Source organism: Nilaparvata lugens, chromosome 4 (assembly GCF_014356525.2).
Source record: "Nilaparvata lugens isolate BPH chromosome 4, ASM1435652v1, whole genome shotgun sequence".
In the NCBI taxonomy this organism is placed as follows: Eukaryota; Metazoa; Arthropoda; class Insecta; order Hemiptera; family Delphacidae; genus Nilaparvata; species Nilaparvata lugens.
In genome coordinates this window covers 21,466,081-21,484,662 of record NC_052507.1, presented here as the reverse complement: position 1 = coordinate 21,484,662, position 18,582 = coordinate 21,466,081, and the positions used below count along the sequence as shown (strand labels likewise).

The 18,582-nt window shown below is 33.5% G+C and overlaps 1 protein-coding gene across 1 annotated transcript in view; it reads left to right on the top strand.

Moving 5' to 3' along the window:
- Nucleotides 1–6,462: 6,462 nt before the first annotated feature.
- The window catches only part of LOC111052375 (bifunctional glutamate/proline--tRNA ligase), a 71,675-nt gene continuing 59,555 nt past the window's right edge, over nucleotides 6,463–18,582 (top strand). The window contains 3 exon segments of the mRNA XM_039426928.1: nucleotides 6,463–6,703; nucleotides 7,448–7,629; nucleotides 16,131–16,287. Coding sequence (XP_039282862.1) covers nucleotides 6,649–6,703; nucleotides 7,448–7,629; nucleotides 16,131–16,287 — 394 coding nt within the window. The 5' untranslated portion in view covers nucleotides 6,463–6,648.

Genomic DNA, 18,582 nt, shown 5'->3' with positions numbered 1-18,582 from the left:
CGTATTGTATTCGAATGTGAGAAAAACAAATAGAAAGATGTTATTCCAAATCTAGTGAATTGTAGCAATAAAGCTATTGCAACATAAATGAGAGTAATCCTCAATTTATCTATAATATTGTAAAGAAAAGTATTATTAGTACATGAACGGGATACGAAATACATGTGTGACGCATCATCACGTCTGAACTACTGGACTGATTAACTTAAAATTTTGCGTATAGATTCTTAATTAACCGAGGATGATTATATAGGTCTAATTTCAATTCTTCAAGATATCATTACGTCAAGTTTTAAAATAGACCCTTGCGGAGCACGGGTTTCCTGCTAGTCACAAATAAAAGCAAAAATCTCAGTTCATGAATAGATCATTTCAAGTGTGGTAACAGATTAATTCATACTAGTAGTTCTGTAAACAATGGACCTCGCTCAGTTATAAACCACAGCCTCCTCTAATACTGTCCATCAGAGTAAGCTCTGACCTGTCCTGTAGTGTCGGTGAGATATCGGTGTAAAAACGGCCAATGGCAGTTCAAGTTGGTGTGTCGACAATGCTAATCATCTGTTGTCTCAACAACTACTAGGCTATCATCAAAAGCTAATTTCCTACATGACAAATTGGCAACTGGTACCCAAGTTGAGCGCGCCTCTCCATTAGGAAATAATGAAATGAAGTACATCTAACGGGTGATTTTCATAGAACATAATCTTATGAACTTATATCATTTATATGCTAGTCTAGTATCTATAGTTTGATATTTGTCATGTATAGTCAACAGCAACAATAAGTGTTCCTTAAGATCCGACAGATACGGGGTGTACCAGTTATCACTTCTATCGTGCTTGACCCTCATGCTACCATTATTTAAAACCTTACATTCACGTTGTGGAATACACTCATTAAATACTTTAGTGAACTGATGAAAAAATCTCTGAAATGCATCATTAGCAGAGAGATCATTTCTATATAATAAATTAGACCAGTCACAATTATACAGTAGATTCTTAAATCTAAATATGTTGTCCTTATTAATAGGTCTAGTAACTACTATCTTTAAAAGACTACCGCCTACAACAGTTGCATCATTATGACACTCAATTGTCAAGAACTTATGGTCTGAGTGACTAAATGATACTACTTTATTGGTAGCAGCAGCATTCTAAACATTAGTGAAAATGTTGTCCAGACAGGCATTCCCTCTAGTATTCTCGCTATTCGAATAAATAATATTGTGCTGTCTTAGCAAATTTATTAGTTCAGTTGTGCTCCATTGGTTTTTCTTAGCATCAAATTCAGAATTTACGTCACCCCCTATAAATATTTGAAAATTTTTAAATTCAGGTCTATGTAAAAAGTCTAAATAAGCTTCTCCATGTTTTCTAAAAATATTTTTGGCTTTCCATTTGGAGACCTGTACAGAGAGACAATCACCAGTCTGGTGATGCGATTTACCACACCTGTTACTTCGAAATCCAACTCTTTGCAGAGAAAGTCACAATTTAAAGACTCGAACGAGTCATTCGAACTTTTACTGTATATAGCTACACCACCTCTCATGTGTTGTATCCTAAAAAACCCGTTCAACAAGCAATAATCATTCAGTTTAACAAAAGATAATTCATCCCTTCTACACCAATGCTCACTAATACATATAATATCAATATTGTTATCCAGTGCAAATTCATTCAAAATTAAATCTTTGTTAATGAAACCCATCTTCAACCCTGATCTATTAGTTGCCTCAAAGTATCCAATGGTAGTGCTATCCTTATCCATCAATCAACAAAGTGGATAGCGCTATCTCTTTCTCGCTTTGCTCTGTTGCCAGATCGTCTTTCAACAATGTATGTGCTTAATAATGAATTAACAAAATATTCCATCTTAATTATGAAGATGCATTATTAAATTATTAAAAAATATTAATTCTTCTTGAATGAAATATAATTGATTATTATAAAGAAGAATGAACAGTATTACATAAATAAAACTTTATCAGCTACCGTCTGTCTTTCATTTTTGCCATTATAACGTAGACCTCACTAAAGGAGAAAGGTTCCAGTAAAATAACTGTTATTTTTACAATAATAGCAAGAGGGGGCCGCGAAATTGGAAATATCTGGAACTCAAAATATCAATGTTAAATGTCCTATGCTTAAAAACTGTTGCTGGGTGGAACTCTGAATATTTGTCAGACAGGGGAATTGGAAATATCCGGAACTCGAAATATGTTGCCAGGCGGAATTGGGAGTATCTGGAACTCAAATTATTTGTTTGTCAGATGGCGGAATTGGAAATATCTGGAACTCAGAATATCAGTGCCAAAGTGGGAGTACTGGTAATGTGTTTCTTATTGAGAAATGGTTCAAGTTTGACTTATTTTCTGGAATGATATGGACTAATTAGCCCACTCAGGGTAATTCATAGCTCATTATAATATATTAATTTTGAATGGAAATATTGGACTTGAACTTTAAACAGTAGAAACAACTTGGCTGATCTTTTTGGACTTGTTTTTCATTATCAAAATTTGGGAATAGAATACTTTTGGACCTGGTCTGTCGTTCTTTTTCAATTATATTCATACATATTATGCAAGCTTTCAAAACTCTGTTATCTGTTTCAACAAACAAGACTGACGACTGTTGATGTGTTGATGAATTTATTTTAGGTTAACTATAGAACCCTTCATTTGTTTTGCGATAAATTTGTTTCATCCCACATCTACGCAGTCTCGATAATAACGATCGATATTGTGAATTCGATATTATCAGTGAATTGGAAATATTATTTCCAATTCCACATACTTCCAATTCCACCAGCTGACAAGATACAAACCACTCTCTGTCTCAGACAGCACCGTATCGCACATGCGTTGGTAACGGTTTTTTCCCGTTCCATTCAGTCAGTTCTTTGAATGTAACGTTCTTTGTTATGATGGTTACCGAGCACCATAACTGGAGCCGTCATTCCATCTTGATGATGATAAATTATCATCCAATGATGATTTATCATTGAATTTGATTTAATATTCAACATATTATCATCATTTCATTTAATAAAATCAAGAGTACTTTTCAATAATATGATTAATAAAATATAACGGTTGTTATACAACTAATTTCAAAAAACACTACAACTAAGTCAGCATATTGTCATTTCAAAGCCAAAACCTAACCCCCTAACCTCCCCTTTTATATTTAAAACATTAATGAACATAAATCTTGGTAAAACCCGTAATCCCTTCCAGCATATTGGAATTTCAAAGCAAAATCCTAACCCCCTAACCTATCTTTTCACCTTTGAAATATCCAAAACCATAATTCTACCTGTACCCTAGCCCTTTCTAGCATATTGCAATTTTAAAGCAAAAACCTAACCTAGCCTCATGAAACATTATTAAATATAACTTAAAAAACCCAACCCCTAACACTTTCACATTCAATACTTTGGATTTCAAAACAAACTCCTAACCCCCTAACCAATCCTTTCACCTCTGAAACAACAAAAAACATAACTCTACCTGGACCCTAGTCCCTTCTAGCATATTGCAATTTTAAAGCAAAAACCTAACCTAGCCTAATGAAAATTATTGAATATAACTTGAAAATTCAACCCCTAACCTTTTCACATTCAATACTTTGAATAATTTCAAAGCAAACTCTTAACCCCCTAACCTATCCTTTCACCTTTGAAACAATAAAAAACATAACTCTACCTGGACCCTAGCCCCTTGTAGCATATTGCAATTCCAAAGCAAAAACCTAACCTATCCTTATGAAACATTATTGAATATAACCTTAATAGAACCTTTGAAGCAACAAAGAACATAACTCTACTTGGACCCCAGCCCCTTCTAGCATATTGCAATTCCAAAGCAAAAACCTAACCTATCCTTATGAAACATTATTAAATATAACCTTAATAAAACCTTTGAAGCAACAAAAAACATAACTCTACTTGGACCCTAGCCCCTTCTAGCATATTGCAATTCCAAAGCAAAAACCTAACCTATCCTTATAAAACATTATTTAATATAACCTAGATGAAACCTTTGAAACAACAAAAAACATAACTGTACTTGGACCCTAGCCCCTTCTAGCATATTGCAATATTCCAAAGCAAAAACCTAACCTATCCTTATGAAACATTATTAAATGTAACCTAAATAAAACCTTTGAAACAACAAAAAACATAACTCTACCTGGACCCTAGCCCCTTCTAGCATATTGCAATTTCAAAGCAAAAACCTAACCTATCCTTATGAAACATTATTAAATATAACCTAAATAAAACCTAACCCTTTACCCTATTTTGTCAATTAGTTGAATTTCTACATTGTTGATATACGATGTGGCAACCTTGCAATGCGTGAAAGAGATAGTGCCATCTGCTTTGTTGAATGATACACAAGGATAGCAAAACCATAGCAAATCACACACTGCCGTTATAACGTGGACCTCACTATACTTTTGAATACTTTTGAATAACTATGTGATAACTGTGACCGTTGCTGGCCGGTACTCTGTATCTGAGACAAAGAGAAGCTGCTGACAATATATTTTGAGTTCGCCGGTCTGCACGATATTCGGAGTTCCATATATATTTCCAATTCCGGCCAGCTGTAAGATATTTTGAGTTCCAGATATTCCCAATTCATGCGACCCAGCAAGAGACAAACCACTCCTTGTCTCAGACAGCACCGTATCGCGCATGCGTTAGCAACGGGTTTTTCCCGTTCCATTGAGTCAGATCTTTGAATGTAACGTTCTTTGTGATGATGGTTACCGAGCACTGTAACTGGAGCCAATCGTCATTCTATTTGATGAAGATATTATTATCCAATGATGATTTATCATTAAATTCAATATAATAATCAATGATTATTATTTCATTTAATAAAAGAAAGAGTACTTTTGAAAAATATAATTAATAAAATATAACAGTTGTTATTTACTGATGTTAAAAAACACTATAACCAGTCAGCATATTGTCATTTCAAAACAAAAACCGAACCCTCAACCAACCCTTTTACATTTAAAACATCAATAAACATAACTATTTGTAAAAACCTCTAATCCCTTCCAGCATATTGCGAAATCATATTATCCAATGATGATTTATCATTAAATTCAATATAATAATCAATTTATTATTATTTCATTTAATAAAAGAAAGAGTACTTTTGAAAAATATGATTAATAAACTATAACAGTTGTTATTTAACTAAAGATGTTAAAAAACACTATAACTAAGTCAGCATATTGTCATTTCAAAACAAAAACCGAACCCTCAACCTCCCCTCTTACATTTAAAACATCAATAAACATAACTATTTGAAAAAACTCTACTCCCTTCAAGCATATTGCAATTTCAAAGCAAAATCCTAACCTATCTATCCACCTTTGAAATATCAAAAAGCATTATTCCACCTGGACCCTAGCCCTTTCTAGCATATTGCAATTTAAAAGCAAAAACCTAACCTAACCTTATGGAACATTATTAAATATAATCCAGAAAAAACCTAACCACTAACCCCTAACCCCTTCACATTTAATAATTTAGATTTCAAAGAAAAATCCTAACCCCCTAACCTATCCTTTCACATTTGAAACATCAAAAAACATAACTCTAACTGCACCCTAGCCCCTTCTAGCATATTGCAATTTCAAAGCAAAAGCCTAACCTATCCTAATAGCACATTATCAAATATAACCTAAATAAAACCTAACCTCCAAACCTTTCACATTTAATACTTTAGATTTATTCGTCATCTTTAGAACAAAACATAAACATGTGGTTCATTTCATGAACATGTTCACAAACATGTGGTTCATTCCATGAACATGTTCACAAACATGTGGTTCATTTCATGAACATGTTCACAAACATGTGGTTCATTCCATGAACATGTTCACAAACATGTGGTTCGTTTCATGAACATGTTCACAAACATGTGGTTCATTTCATGAACATGTTCACAAACATGTGATTCAAAGCAAAATCCTAACCGCCTAACCTATCCTTTCACCTTTGAAACAGAGAAAACTCCTATAATAATCCTATAAAACTCCTTGTAATTCTGTGCTTTGAAACATCAAAAAACATAACTCCACCTAGACCCTAGCCCCTTCTAGCATATTGCAATTTTAAAGCAAAAACCTAACCTATCCTAATAAAACATTATTAAATATAACCTAAATAAAAACTAACCCCTAACTCTTTTACATTTGTTGAACGAGACAAGGATAGCAACACTATTGCAAATCGTACAGTACCATTATAACGTGGACCTCAGTATAGATACTCAAAGAATACTTTTGAATAACTGTGACTGTTGCTGGCCGTTACTCTGTTTCTGAGACAAAGAGAAGCTCCTAGCAAGAGTCCTTGATCAAACGAAAACGTTACATAAGCATGCGTATTGAGAAGCTTTGTTTGGCATGGATCCTCTTTTCTCATCACCAGATTGAGGTTATGTCTTATTGTCTTTTCAGTCTTCAACCCGACCGCCATTGACCTATTGTCAAATTGAAAAATCTAAGGAATATAATAATTTTGATCAAACCTTTTCAATTAAACGGATGAATAATTTTTAAATCAAAAGAAACAACAACTATTATCAAGAGTATCAGAGTAGTGAGCTAGTTTATGAAAACTGACGTAAGAATGAAGTTGATTGCTAGCTCATCCAATCCTCCCATAGGTAAGAAAACTTTTATCGTTTTAGTATTATCAATAAATATTTATAGGCCCATATTAATCATATTTTAATAGAATTAATCTTTATATAGTATAACAATTATATTAAAATTAACAACCTTGATTACTTAGCGTTTTGTCTCAACCACGTTGTTGAAATCTAACCTTTACGGCGAGTTTAAGAATTATATTAAATCTTGTCTCTAACCTTCAATAATAAGCAATCCTTCATTTTTTGCAGTTAGCTGCTAGAGCTTACTCAATTTTTAAAATAAGTTGAATAATAAAAATAATTATTTCCTTGTAGTTTGTAATTTCATCTTAAGCTGGGTTTTCGTTTATGCGTAAATGCCGTCGTCGACCACGACAGGAAGAGAATATCAGATTGGGTAAATTTCAATGTGTCTACATAACCTAAAAGATAATGTTCAATTATGTTTTAATAGAGCAGGTTTAGCTTATTCTTTTAAATGGCAATATATTGATATTATAAGTAATGGAAAGTGTTACTTGATCATCTCTTTTAGCACACTTGAAATTTGGTCAGTATGAATGTCAATATTGCTTGTCGTCGTTGACTAAGGAAATTTACGCATAAACGAAAATTCACCTTAATACTTTCACTAGGTAGGCTACAATTTTTCTAATTTGATGTGTCTGAACTGAATGGTTATTGTAGTTAGGTACCTAACTTGTTGTTGTTGAAATCATTTCCAAAAAATTAATTATAATGTACGTATTTTTGCAGGAGCATTGATTATAGCTAATTTGCTGAAAGATGAGATAGGGATAGAAGTGGTTTGGGGTGATGAAACAACTCTCACCATTGATGGAATTGTGTTCGATACAAATCCGGCAATATGTCGATACTTGTCAAGAACTGCAAAGAAATCCAATCTTTATGGCTCAAACATTTCTGAAACAGTCGAAGTAAGTTACACATCATTCTTATTATCACTGGTCAATACTATTGCTCAATATTTAAGAACAAAATATATACAGTATAATAATCTTGAAATTGGTCCATTTAGGCTATTGATGTTTTGCAGGCCTTTATTTTTTACAAATTGAATTTTTCACAAGTGGATGTGGGTCTTCAATAAGATTTTCATGATTTATTGCATTATTAATAAAAGAGTTTCAAGTTTACATTATAAAACTTTAGTCTACTAAGTTACTCAACTCTCAATTTATGCACAAATGTAATAATTATGTTCTGGAGAAAACAAAAAAATTAATAATTTGAACAATTTTATTTAGCCTATATTATTACACTAATATACAGTCATTATTTTCCAATTAGATTCCATTGAGTTGAGTTGGGAAAATGATAAAGGATGTTGTATTGGAAAAGTATTAGACATACAGTACTCTTATAATAGAACTATAATATAATACCTTAAAAATAATAGCTTTTTTATAATAAACTATCAAACATAGCTATAGTTTCAGTTTTATTATTTCTCAATATAATTAAAACTGCACACACGGACCTGTCGGTCTGTTTGTAAGATTTCGCATGTAGATATTCATAATTAATTTACTTGGTTTCACACCATAGGCACATTTTGTAAGATCATAATTATTACGTAAGAGGTACATTTATTTTGCAAGAAGCACGCGAATCTCTCTCTAATTTAGAATATTAAAGAAGCAAAATCCTTGTCATAAATGATGATGCTGAGTTACAATTTTGAAGTGCATTCTAATCTTTATAAAAACATGCATAAGTATGATAGATCAGACCAAGTTTCATTTTTTTCATTTATTCAGAATACTACAATGGAAGCAACAAATGTTTTAACTTATCCATCCATTTTCTTAATGATGTTGCGTATAATTTCTTTTTCATTTATATTTTACTTTGCTCTATTCACTTGACCTTCTTTCATTATTGAGATATTTACTTGACTTTGGTCACTTGATTAAATATATCACTTGACCTGAACAATAATTGCAATAATATTTTATTTATGATTTATTAATCTATATAACTTCTTGAAAATCTATTTAACTCTATAGTTTCTATAAAATAAGTTGAGAGCCCTCCATCCGAAGAAAATACAGAGTTGCCAAATCGTGTGAAGTTTTAACTTACTTCAATATCATTTTCGATATCCCAGTAGTGCTAAAGAAATTTCAGGGATGAAGGATTGAAAGGAAATTTAACTTTTTTGATAAAGTTGGAAACATTGCGAAAATTTGTTTTTGTTTTGAATATCACTTCTCTCAGAATCATGGGGCGTCTTAATGCGTAAGAATTTTATAATAAAATAACGGAAAATGTCTCCTTTCTATTGGTATCATTGTTATCTGATTTATAGTTATTTTTCAATTATTGATTGTTGGTCAATTTCGAGACGAATACCCACTAACACCTGCTAACCAAATACCTGCTAACTCACCCTACTGGGTGTGCAGGGGGGCGAAGCCCTCTTCCGAGCGCGAAGGGCGAGTTATTTATTGAATAATTAATAATAATTATAAAAACTTTCTTTTTTTAGGTGATGGTCAATGTACCTTAATCAGTTGAAAAGTTTTACTCAAATAATAACCTTTAAAATCAACAGACACAACCTTCATAATCTCAGTTCCGGTTGCACAAAAGCCAGGTAAATTTTAACCATGATTAATTCCAGGACAGCCAATAAGAGAAGCCGTCTTATCAAAAAGGCCTTCTCTGTTTGGTTCTTGTGAAATTAATCACAGTTAAAATTCAACCGGCTTTTGTGCAACTGGGCCTTAGCCTCTAACCCAACCTTCATGATCAAACAAATAATCAAAGTCTCAAAATCTTCTGTCATAGAATGCATTATACATAATGCATATACATGCATTTATATAATTTGACAAAATTATACATGGTTAAGAATTGAGCTTTCTCCCCAGTATCTATAGGCCTACTGTGTTCAGAATATCATTTCTTGTCAGTTTATTGACACTGATATCTACAGATTCCTCAGTGTTTTTTTCAACTACTGTATTAAAGGTTATGTTGGATTTGAAAAAAATCACTTCAAATAGAAGAACTTTTGTATTTCAGAGGTACTGTTCACTACTTCACTACCAACTACATGGGTAGTGTACCCACTACATTATCCACTTATAATAATCACATTATAGAGTAGTCAGTATTCAATGTCAACGAACTGTTCTACATGTTCACAAAGTGGCATCTTTACGCATAATTTCAGTTCATAAAATTATTGGAGTTTACAGATATCTCATTGATTCCTGGAAAAGGAGGGTATAGGTACAAATCCCACATAACCTACCCTACCTAACCCAATCTAATCTTCTTAACCTACCCCACCCAACCATCCCAACCTAACCTAGCAAACTCAACCAACCTACTGAACCTAACCTATACTACCTAACTCACAATACTTATGAAATATTCCACCCAACAAATATCACTTAACCCATCCCATCTAACCAACCACACCCAACTTTCCAACCATACTTTCTCTACCATTTCTCACCAGGGGGGTGAAGTGGGCGAAGCCCCCGCCGAGCATGAAGCGCGAGTTGACAGTAAAATTAGATACAACACATCCTCTATCATTTATTTATTAGTAGATACATTTTGACAAATTTCAAACAACTAGCATCTGCATAATTGAGAAACCAAGGTCAAAAGGTTAAACCAAGATTAAACTGGAAAAGCTTTGTGCCTGCACCTTTTAAAAGATGATAAAGAAGATAATTTTGAATGAAATTTAGAATTTAGAAATAGGCCGACACATCTAGAAAATACCTGAGTCTATACCTAATTCATGCAGGTGAACGGGCTAGAGTCAAGAAAACTTCAATTAATCTTGCCATGCCTGATTTAATAGGTTTATACTATAGAATAACACTACAATTTGAAATAATTGAAAAATACAAACAGCTTCAATAAACATTGGCAACTAAAATCGAACAACAGAAACAACGACTTCATGTTACTTTGTTGACATTCTTCATCTGATTTGGGGGCGCATTACTATCCCCGTTTAGATAGCAATACGTCACAAAACCAAACAATATCAGTCATCAAATAACAAGTTAATTTCAACATAAAATTACTCAAGAAAGAAAAGCCCGTTGAACCCAAATTTCGTCGATAGTAACCCATATAACCCATTTCATAATAATTTTGAATCCCCACTTTTGATTGACATTCTCGAATGAACCTTTGTTTCACTACACTGCACTTTCGTTGGTCTGTACGTTGCTTTATCGTCGGGGTTACAGTACCTGGTTTTTGGCGGTAAACTTTTACCGGTTGAATTTGGCTTGACGGCGACGTCCTCTTACGTCCCTAGACTGGTCGTCTGAACGGGTGTCTTGAAGCGGTGTTACATAAAGTTGCGGAACCAAAGGGGTGGTACATGAAGTTGGTTTGGGGACACACATGAACCGCTGTAAATAAAAGTATTACAGCATTAATTTCTAACTCTTCCTACAATTCATCAAAAGCTAAAACAGGAGTTTATTCAATTATTTAATTTAGATTTTATCCCGACGTTGTGATTTCATTCTCAAAATTTAACATATTTATAACAAATTTACTTGCCAGAGTGTCATTAATATACAATGCAACATTTATGAAAACACCCGTAATAAATTAATATAATGCTTTTAGAAAATGAATACTTCATTAATTATGATGTTAACTTTTATATAACTTGATAGAATACTCTTAGGAAAGGAATAATTCAGATTGAAATGATGCTAACTTATATGATATTTTTCGTTTGGTTTGCAAAATCAAATATAATTTTTCATATAGTAGCTCGACTAGTATTATTGGAAACTTGTGCGCTAGCCAACATTTTTTAATATTAATTTCATGGAAAAGAAAAACTTTCTTCTTTGTCTATTAAGATTTCTATCTTAAAAAATTTACTAAATCATTCGAAAGCCTTAATGACATAAGAAAACAGAGTCTGAAAAATATAAATTATAAAATGTCATAAACTCAATATGAACATAATCTTAAAAATTTCATTCCAATTTAAAGGCTATCTTCCTGACTTTCAGCAATACTCTACGATAATATATCTCCAGAAACAATAACTCAAATGTAACGTAACTGAAAACTTTCTATACTACTTCTTTAGAAAAAATTATAAGTATCTTCCATCACTAATAAAATCAAAAGGATTATTCTCAATCAATATTATTAACTTGAAAAATAACAGGCTTTGTTGATAAAATCTTTTGATTGAAGTTTCAATTAATTAATTTCCCTAAATTATATTTTAACCTTAGTTTACGTACCTTAGCGGTTATTTGAAGAAACAATTATTCATACATGAAGAAGAAACACAATTAAACTTTTCAGGACATGGCACTACTAGAAAATTTAAACATTAATAAAAATAAAACTAGCTCCTACATTAACTAATTATATAAAGTTGTAAACTTGCCCAAAAAGGGCGAAACATAATGACTACATCTTTACTCTCGTAGTGCTCCTAGCAAAGTGTCCTCCGAAACGTAATCTGGTCTCTCGACTGGGGAATCCCCACTACTGTATTTAGAAACAGGTCTCCTATTGGGCAAAGGGAAGCAATTTGACCAATCGTCGCGTGGCTTCTAGAGCCTTTGGACCAAATAGTAACTGCAAAATAGGTAGTTTGTTATAATTTCAATGCTTGCTGTTTTCCAACTTATCGCACTTTATGTCGCGACAAGAAGGCTAAGTTTTAGAGATAATTCCATAATCTACATTCCTCGACGACTCGGAGCCACAATTTTTAAATATCTATCATGGGAAACTCGAAGTCATGGCCGTTCATAATAGAGAGAGAAAATAATTTATTTCGCTAACTCACTTACAATAATGGCTCTAGTCTATTGCGTATTAAATTTACTATTATAACTTGGGAAAAGGCCAGAATTAAAAGGAGTGCTCGGCACAGCTTAAACCAAGGTTACTATAAAAGATGAAACTCTTCTGTGAAGATTGTTTGTTAGTTTTCCATCTACTTTTCCCACTGTGGAACTTGTCTAGCAATGTCTCACACATTTCTGATTAACACAGGGTTATCTTGCTTACTCCCTTATCTTCCTTTTCAAATAATCGATCAAATACATCATAATGTAGTAGAATATTTCGGTTACAGTCAATATACTCACACCAAGAAATACGTCCAAGTAGATAACAGTGGAGTCAATCATGTCATACTTGTTGTATGCCCTGGTTCGAACTTTTGCATGGAAATAATCGTCACTGAACACAATTTCAACAGTGGGTGGATCAAGAGTATTGTTGGTATGACTGATCCGTTCACTTGATATCACCTTGTATTCAGTTGAATTACCAGACGGTAAACAATCACAAGAGTTCGCAGAGTTCTCCTCGTAATGAGTCTTTTTAGCGACATCTACCGCACAGGAGCTGTTTTTATAGGAGCATATGTATGTTGATTCATTGTGCGGCATGTAAAACAAAACACAACCACACTCGTTCAATGCTTTTTTAGTTGAGCACTCTATCAAACAATTTTGACGCGTGTAATATTGAAAGAAGTCCAGTGTTCTTTCTGTTGTGTAGTAGCATTGACGAGCAGATTCAACTTTGTACAGAAAATCATTTTCATTCATAGGATATTCTACTATCACTTCGTGCTCGATGTTTATGAGGTAGGGTTTCCATGCATCTATACGATGCCATCTCATGAATGGACTTGGTAGATCCCAAGGACTGTGGATTGTAAACATAGGCGCACAATCCCTTCCAATAAAGTTTTTGCATTCTCCATACAAATAGGATGCCACGAATGGTCCCTTCAACAGATGTGAATATGCTTCTGACCACACCACAGAGTCGTTTGGATTGTTCAAATTTTCTAGATTCACTTTAAACCTAGGAAAACCGTGATTTTGTTCAGTGTTCAATGAATATTCTACCTTATATGATCCGGATGCTTCTTTTTCTTCAGCTACTCTTTCTCCATAATAATTTCTTACCGCATCAAATCTGTACATTTTTGAAGGTGGTACAATGTTGCAAGAGAAGCAGACGCCTCTGAAGGTGAACGTTTGAAAGCAGAGTGAATCAATAAATTTTATGTACACGTTGTAAACCAGAGCGATATTTATGTGTTTCAGGTTTGAATCGGACACAATATATTCTCTTCATCAATTATGTAGTTACCAGTTGAGTGGTTGATGGAGTAGTTCATATATTTGAGTGGAAATCGGTACATATAATTAAACGTTTCTCTAGTCATGCCTAAAATTTCAGCTATTTTGCACATAGAATCAAAATCTTCCTTGTTTTTCATTAAAGGAAAAGCTTTTTCTCCGGTCACATGTGAAGGGCCACAAAATGTGATAGCGGGAACTGGAAGAGTAGATATTTTTTGGCTTGTGGATGCCACTTCAATCGTACTTGGAGTTTCTTTCCATTTACACATTTTCATTCTGTAAATTGCGTGCAACGAGATGATGAAGCTTATAAGAACTATACACCAAAAACAACGTTCTACCCAATGCTTGTTAGGATTACCTATGTATTTGACGCCATGCAGTGAAGTATTCACCAGAAATCCCTTGAAATGAGGGTTGACTCTCATCCTCCTTCGTCTTGGATGTGAAGTTGTGGGAGTGGATACATTCATCACTGACTGAGCAACACAACTACAGTAGAACCTCTATAATTCTGTAACGTTCTACAAGAGCACTGACAATCCACTGTAATGCTGTGAGCCTTATTTGCTTGTCGACCAGCAAACTCATAGAACAAGGTCACTTACTCTGAATTTCATTCATCTAGAACGTCATTAAGATATAATCTCTATTTGTATAACTTGTACGCCAGAGATAGTGCTTGATAAAAAATTCAATGTTCAAAACATGCACTCATTCCATGAGGAATTGCATGAAATCAATTAAGGTATCACAATCAACAAACAGGCTACTCATTTCCAAGTCCAGCTAATCAGTTAATCAATGCAAGTAATGTTCAACCGATAAGCAGTAACTTCAGCTATGAATTTTCACATTCAACTTCTTTATATTTAGAGGGAATATTATCATTATCTCTTGAGACATGAACTGAATACATGTGACATGACAATAATATTAGGCAAATGTCAATGTTGGGCGAATGCGCGTCACATGAATGAAAGAAGATGGTGGTGGAGGAGGAGGAGGAGATAGATAGATAGGCTGCCTATATTTTAACCTGGAGGGCGAAGTTAGGGCGCAGCCGGCCCTCTTACCAACTTAACCCTCCTATACAATTCTAATTCATTTAAATCATAGCAACATAAGGAAATAATCTCTTAAATAGAATAATTAGAAATATGTTGAAAAGAAGTATAAATCAATAGTAATTGAAAAAACAACAATATTCCATTTAATTTAGCAGAATATATTTTAGACTGAAAAAAGTTTTGAAAAAAGATTGTAGAAAATAAATTTTTGTTAAGCAAGAAACAATAAAATTTCACGCAAACACACACCATTCACACCACGTACACACACCTCCTCATCCTATGCCCCGACCGACCGCCCTCCCTCAGCCACGCCAAGACCTCCGCGCCGAACAGTGTCCGCCTCTCCACACTCCTCAAAGATGTGGGTAAGCTATTCCACAGTCTGCAAGCAGTCACACAGAACAACCTATTATATGTCACAGTGCGATGGATGGGAATGCTCAACAGGCTTGCGCCATGTCTTGACCTCTTCTGTTGATTCCTGCGAGGAATTGAAATTTCTGACTCGAGTAGAGAGGAGACCCAGTTGCCAGAACCTTGTGGAGGAGCATTAGCACATGATAGATTAATTTCAAAGTCCTACAATGTGGGTCAGTTTTTCTCAATTATCTCGTTAATTAAGATAGTCTATTTCTTATTCGTCTAATCGAAATGCCGAACTAGTTTCAAAAAATAGTTCCAATTATTTCTGAGAAACTTTCTCACTTTCACGACCCATTATCTTTCGAAACAAAAACTTTTCCAGCATATCGAAAATTTCACGTTTTCTGCTTGAAATGTCTCGACATTGACGAACATAATCATTAATTAAAAAATAACTACGGATAAAATGATCCCAATAGAAAGGGGACATCCTCCCCGTTATTTTGATATAAAATTCTTACATATTACAACGCCCCTTGATTCTGAGAGAAGTGATATTCAAAAAAGAAAAACAAATTTTCGCAATGTTTCCAATTTCATCAAAAAAGTTAGATTTCATTTCAATCCATCAACCCTGATACTTTCTCAGCACTACTGGGATATTCTACATCCAATTATGACGTTAAATTGTAAATTTGAAAAAGTTGCAATTTTACACGATTTGGCAACCCTGTAATTCCTTCGGATGGAGGGCCAAGGCTCAACTCATTTTATACAGACTACAGACAGTAATGTTTGAATGTACGTGATTCTGAATTCATTCCGTATACTTGGTAATGTAATTTTTCCTTTCAGGTTGACCATTGGATATCGTTCAGTATTGGACCCTTGAGTTGTACTAACCAATTTGCAGATGGTCTGATTTATTTGGAGAAGGTATTGGCACCAGTTACATACCTTGTTGGTAGCCAACTCACACTAGCTGATGTTTTTGTCTGGGCTACTTTATTTGGTAAGTCACTTTCAATTTGAAATTTTAGTCATAAGGTTAGTGATTTTCTTTAGAATTTTTATAGTTGGTTGAAATTTTAAAAATAATTTGACGTCCAATTTATCAATTCGACTTTCACATTCTTCTTTTCAATATATATTTTGTCATCCGAAATGAAATGATAAGAAATAGAATGGAGGTTACAGAAATATCAAAGAAAATACAAGAAAAAAGACTGCAGTGTTACGGTCATGTGGAGATAAGGGAGGACGATTATGTGGGATAAAAGATCGACCAAGTGGTCGATGGGACTAGGAAGAGGGGAACTAGAAAGAAATGAGAAAATCGTATCCCTCAAGATCTTGCAGAGAAGGGACTAACATCAAACGAAGCCCATGATCGAGACTCCTGGAAGCGACTGACCCGAAACCCCGACCCCACCTCAGTGGGAAAAGGCTGAGGAGAAGAAGAAGTTTCAAGGAATTGGTAAAGTGACAATTTTTCTGTATGATGTATACAAATGTACATGAATAGTCAATATGTTTGTCGACAAATGATATTCAGAGGAATTTATTGTTCTCCAAAAAAAAACATTTCAAATAAATTTCGAATGAAATGACTTTTAATGATAGAATAAATATTATTTGTTTTGAATTTTCCCAATACTTCCCAATTTGGTAAAATTTTAATATAGCTGAAATTTGATCATCTAAATTATTAGGTGAGCAGCTGGCGTATCCTATTACAGGGTGGCCACCTGCCGGGAAAACCGGGAGAACCTTGAATTCCTCATGATTTTACTAACCGGGAAAAATATGAAATTTAAATGAAAAATGAAATGAAATTTATTGATTCCTTTTCACAAAAAACATACCAAATTACAATTTAAAAAAGTAGGAACTAAGTTGACCACTCTAACCAGTATTCATGGTCGAAAAAATGAAAATAATCATCATTACTAAAAAATTACAGAATGATTATAACTTGATTTAAAATTATACAAAATAAAATCCATTGATTTTTGAGTCCAGTATTAATTAAAAATCTCTTGCACTCTGTGACGTCTGCAAACCAATGTGAACAAAAATATACAACCAGTACAATTTATCTTGAATATTCAAAAAATATAGGCTATCAATATTATTTTATATGAATGTATTAAAAAACTATTACTACTGTAATATATATTTCTCACATTTCTCACACGATTCTAATCATCGAAAAGAGAAAAAATATGTATATAATGTTGAATCTGTATATTATTAGTACCTGGTTCTTCATAAACATATCCATACTTATGTCAGTGTTGCATCAAGAAAAACTAATTCTTGGAAAGACATTAGCCAAGCTCCTAAAAATTAAAAAAAGACTTAATATTTTCAGATGATTTATTTCCGTATGGTAATTGATTGCAGTATTTTGGAGCTACATATTGGAACGATTGCTTGAAAATTGATTTATTGACTTTTTGGTAAACGAAACATTCTGTGTGTGATTCTTCTTGTATTGTAATATGTGGCTGGTGTGGGCTATCATGATAGTAATTTCCCTTTGTTCCATAGATTTGGTATTCTTCCATTGAGGCACCTCTATGTGCATAAAGTGCTTTCTATCTACTATTTAATCAGTGGCAATGACGGTGTCAAGATTGACTACTGTGACATGGTGGTTGAGCCTCGTTCTACAAGACAGACCAACAATATTAATATTCGTGGTTTTAGACCAAACTGCACTCTGTTCAAGAAAGCATTCATTTTTCTAACCCCAAATTTCTACAATGCAATGCCACTACAGTTGAAGCTACTTTTTAATATTAAAAGAAAAATTCCTAGTCAAAATTTCCATCCCAGGAATTGGCTTTTGTTGAGGGATAGAGATGAATCAGAGAACATGTACTCTGTTACTCTCTGATGTTTGTGCATTAGTTTACCATAAAGGATCTTACTTGTGCAACAACTTCCATACATCAGTTTTATGCTGTGGGTGAGGGCTTCTGTGTTCATTCTCATGTTCTCCTGTGCTAGTGTTCTCTATAATCTTGTAGGGTTTTCAGTTTTCATTTAGTAACTTTATGCTATTGCTTTAATTATTGTAAATCTGTTTGATAAAATATTCTTGAGTGTTGTTTCTATTTTATTTTGATTTGGAAAATAATTTCCAAAACATAGTATATTGTATTTGTTTTAAAGATATTTTTCTCTTCTCTGATGCTCCTGTATGCGGTTTTCAGTTTGTATTTAATAACTTTAGGCTATTACTTTGAAATTGTGAATCTGTTTGAAAAAATTCCCTCGAGGATTGTTTCTATTTTATTTT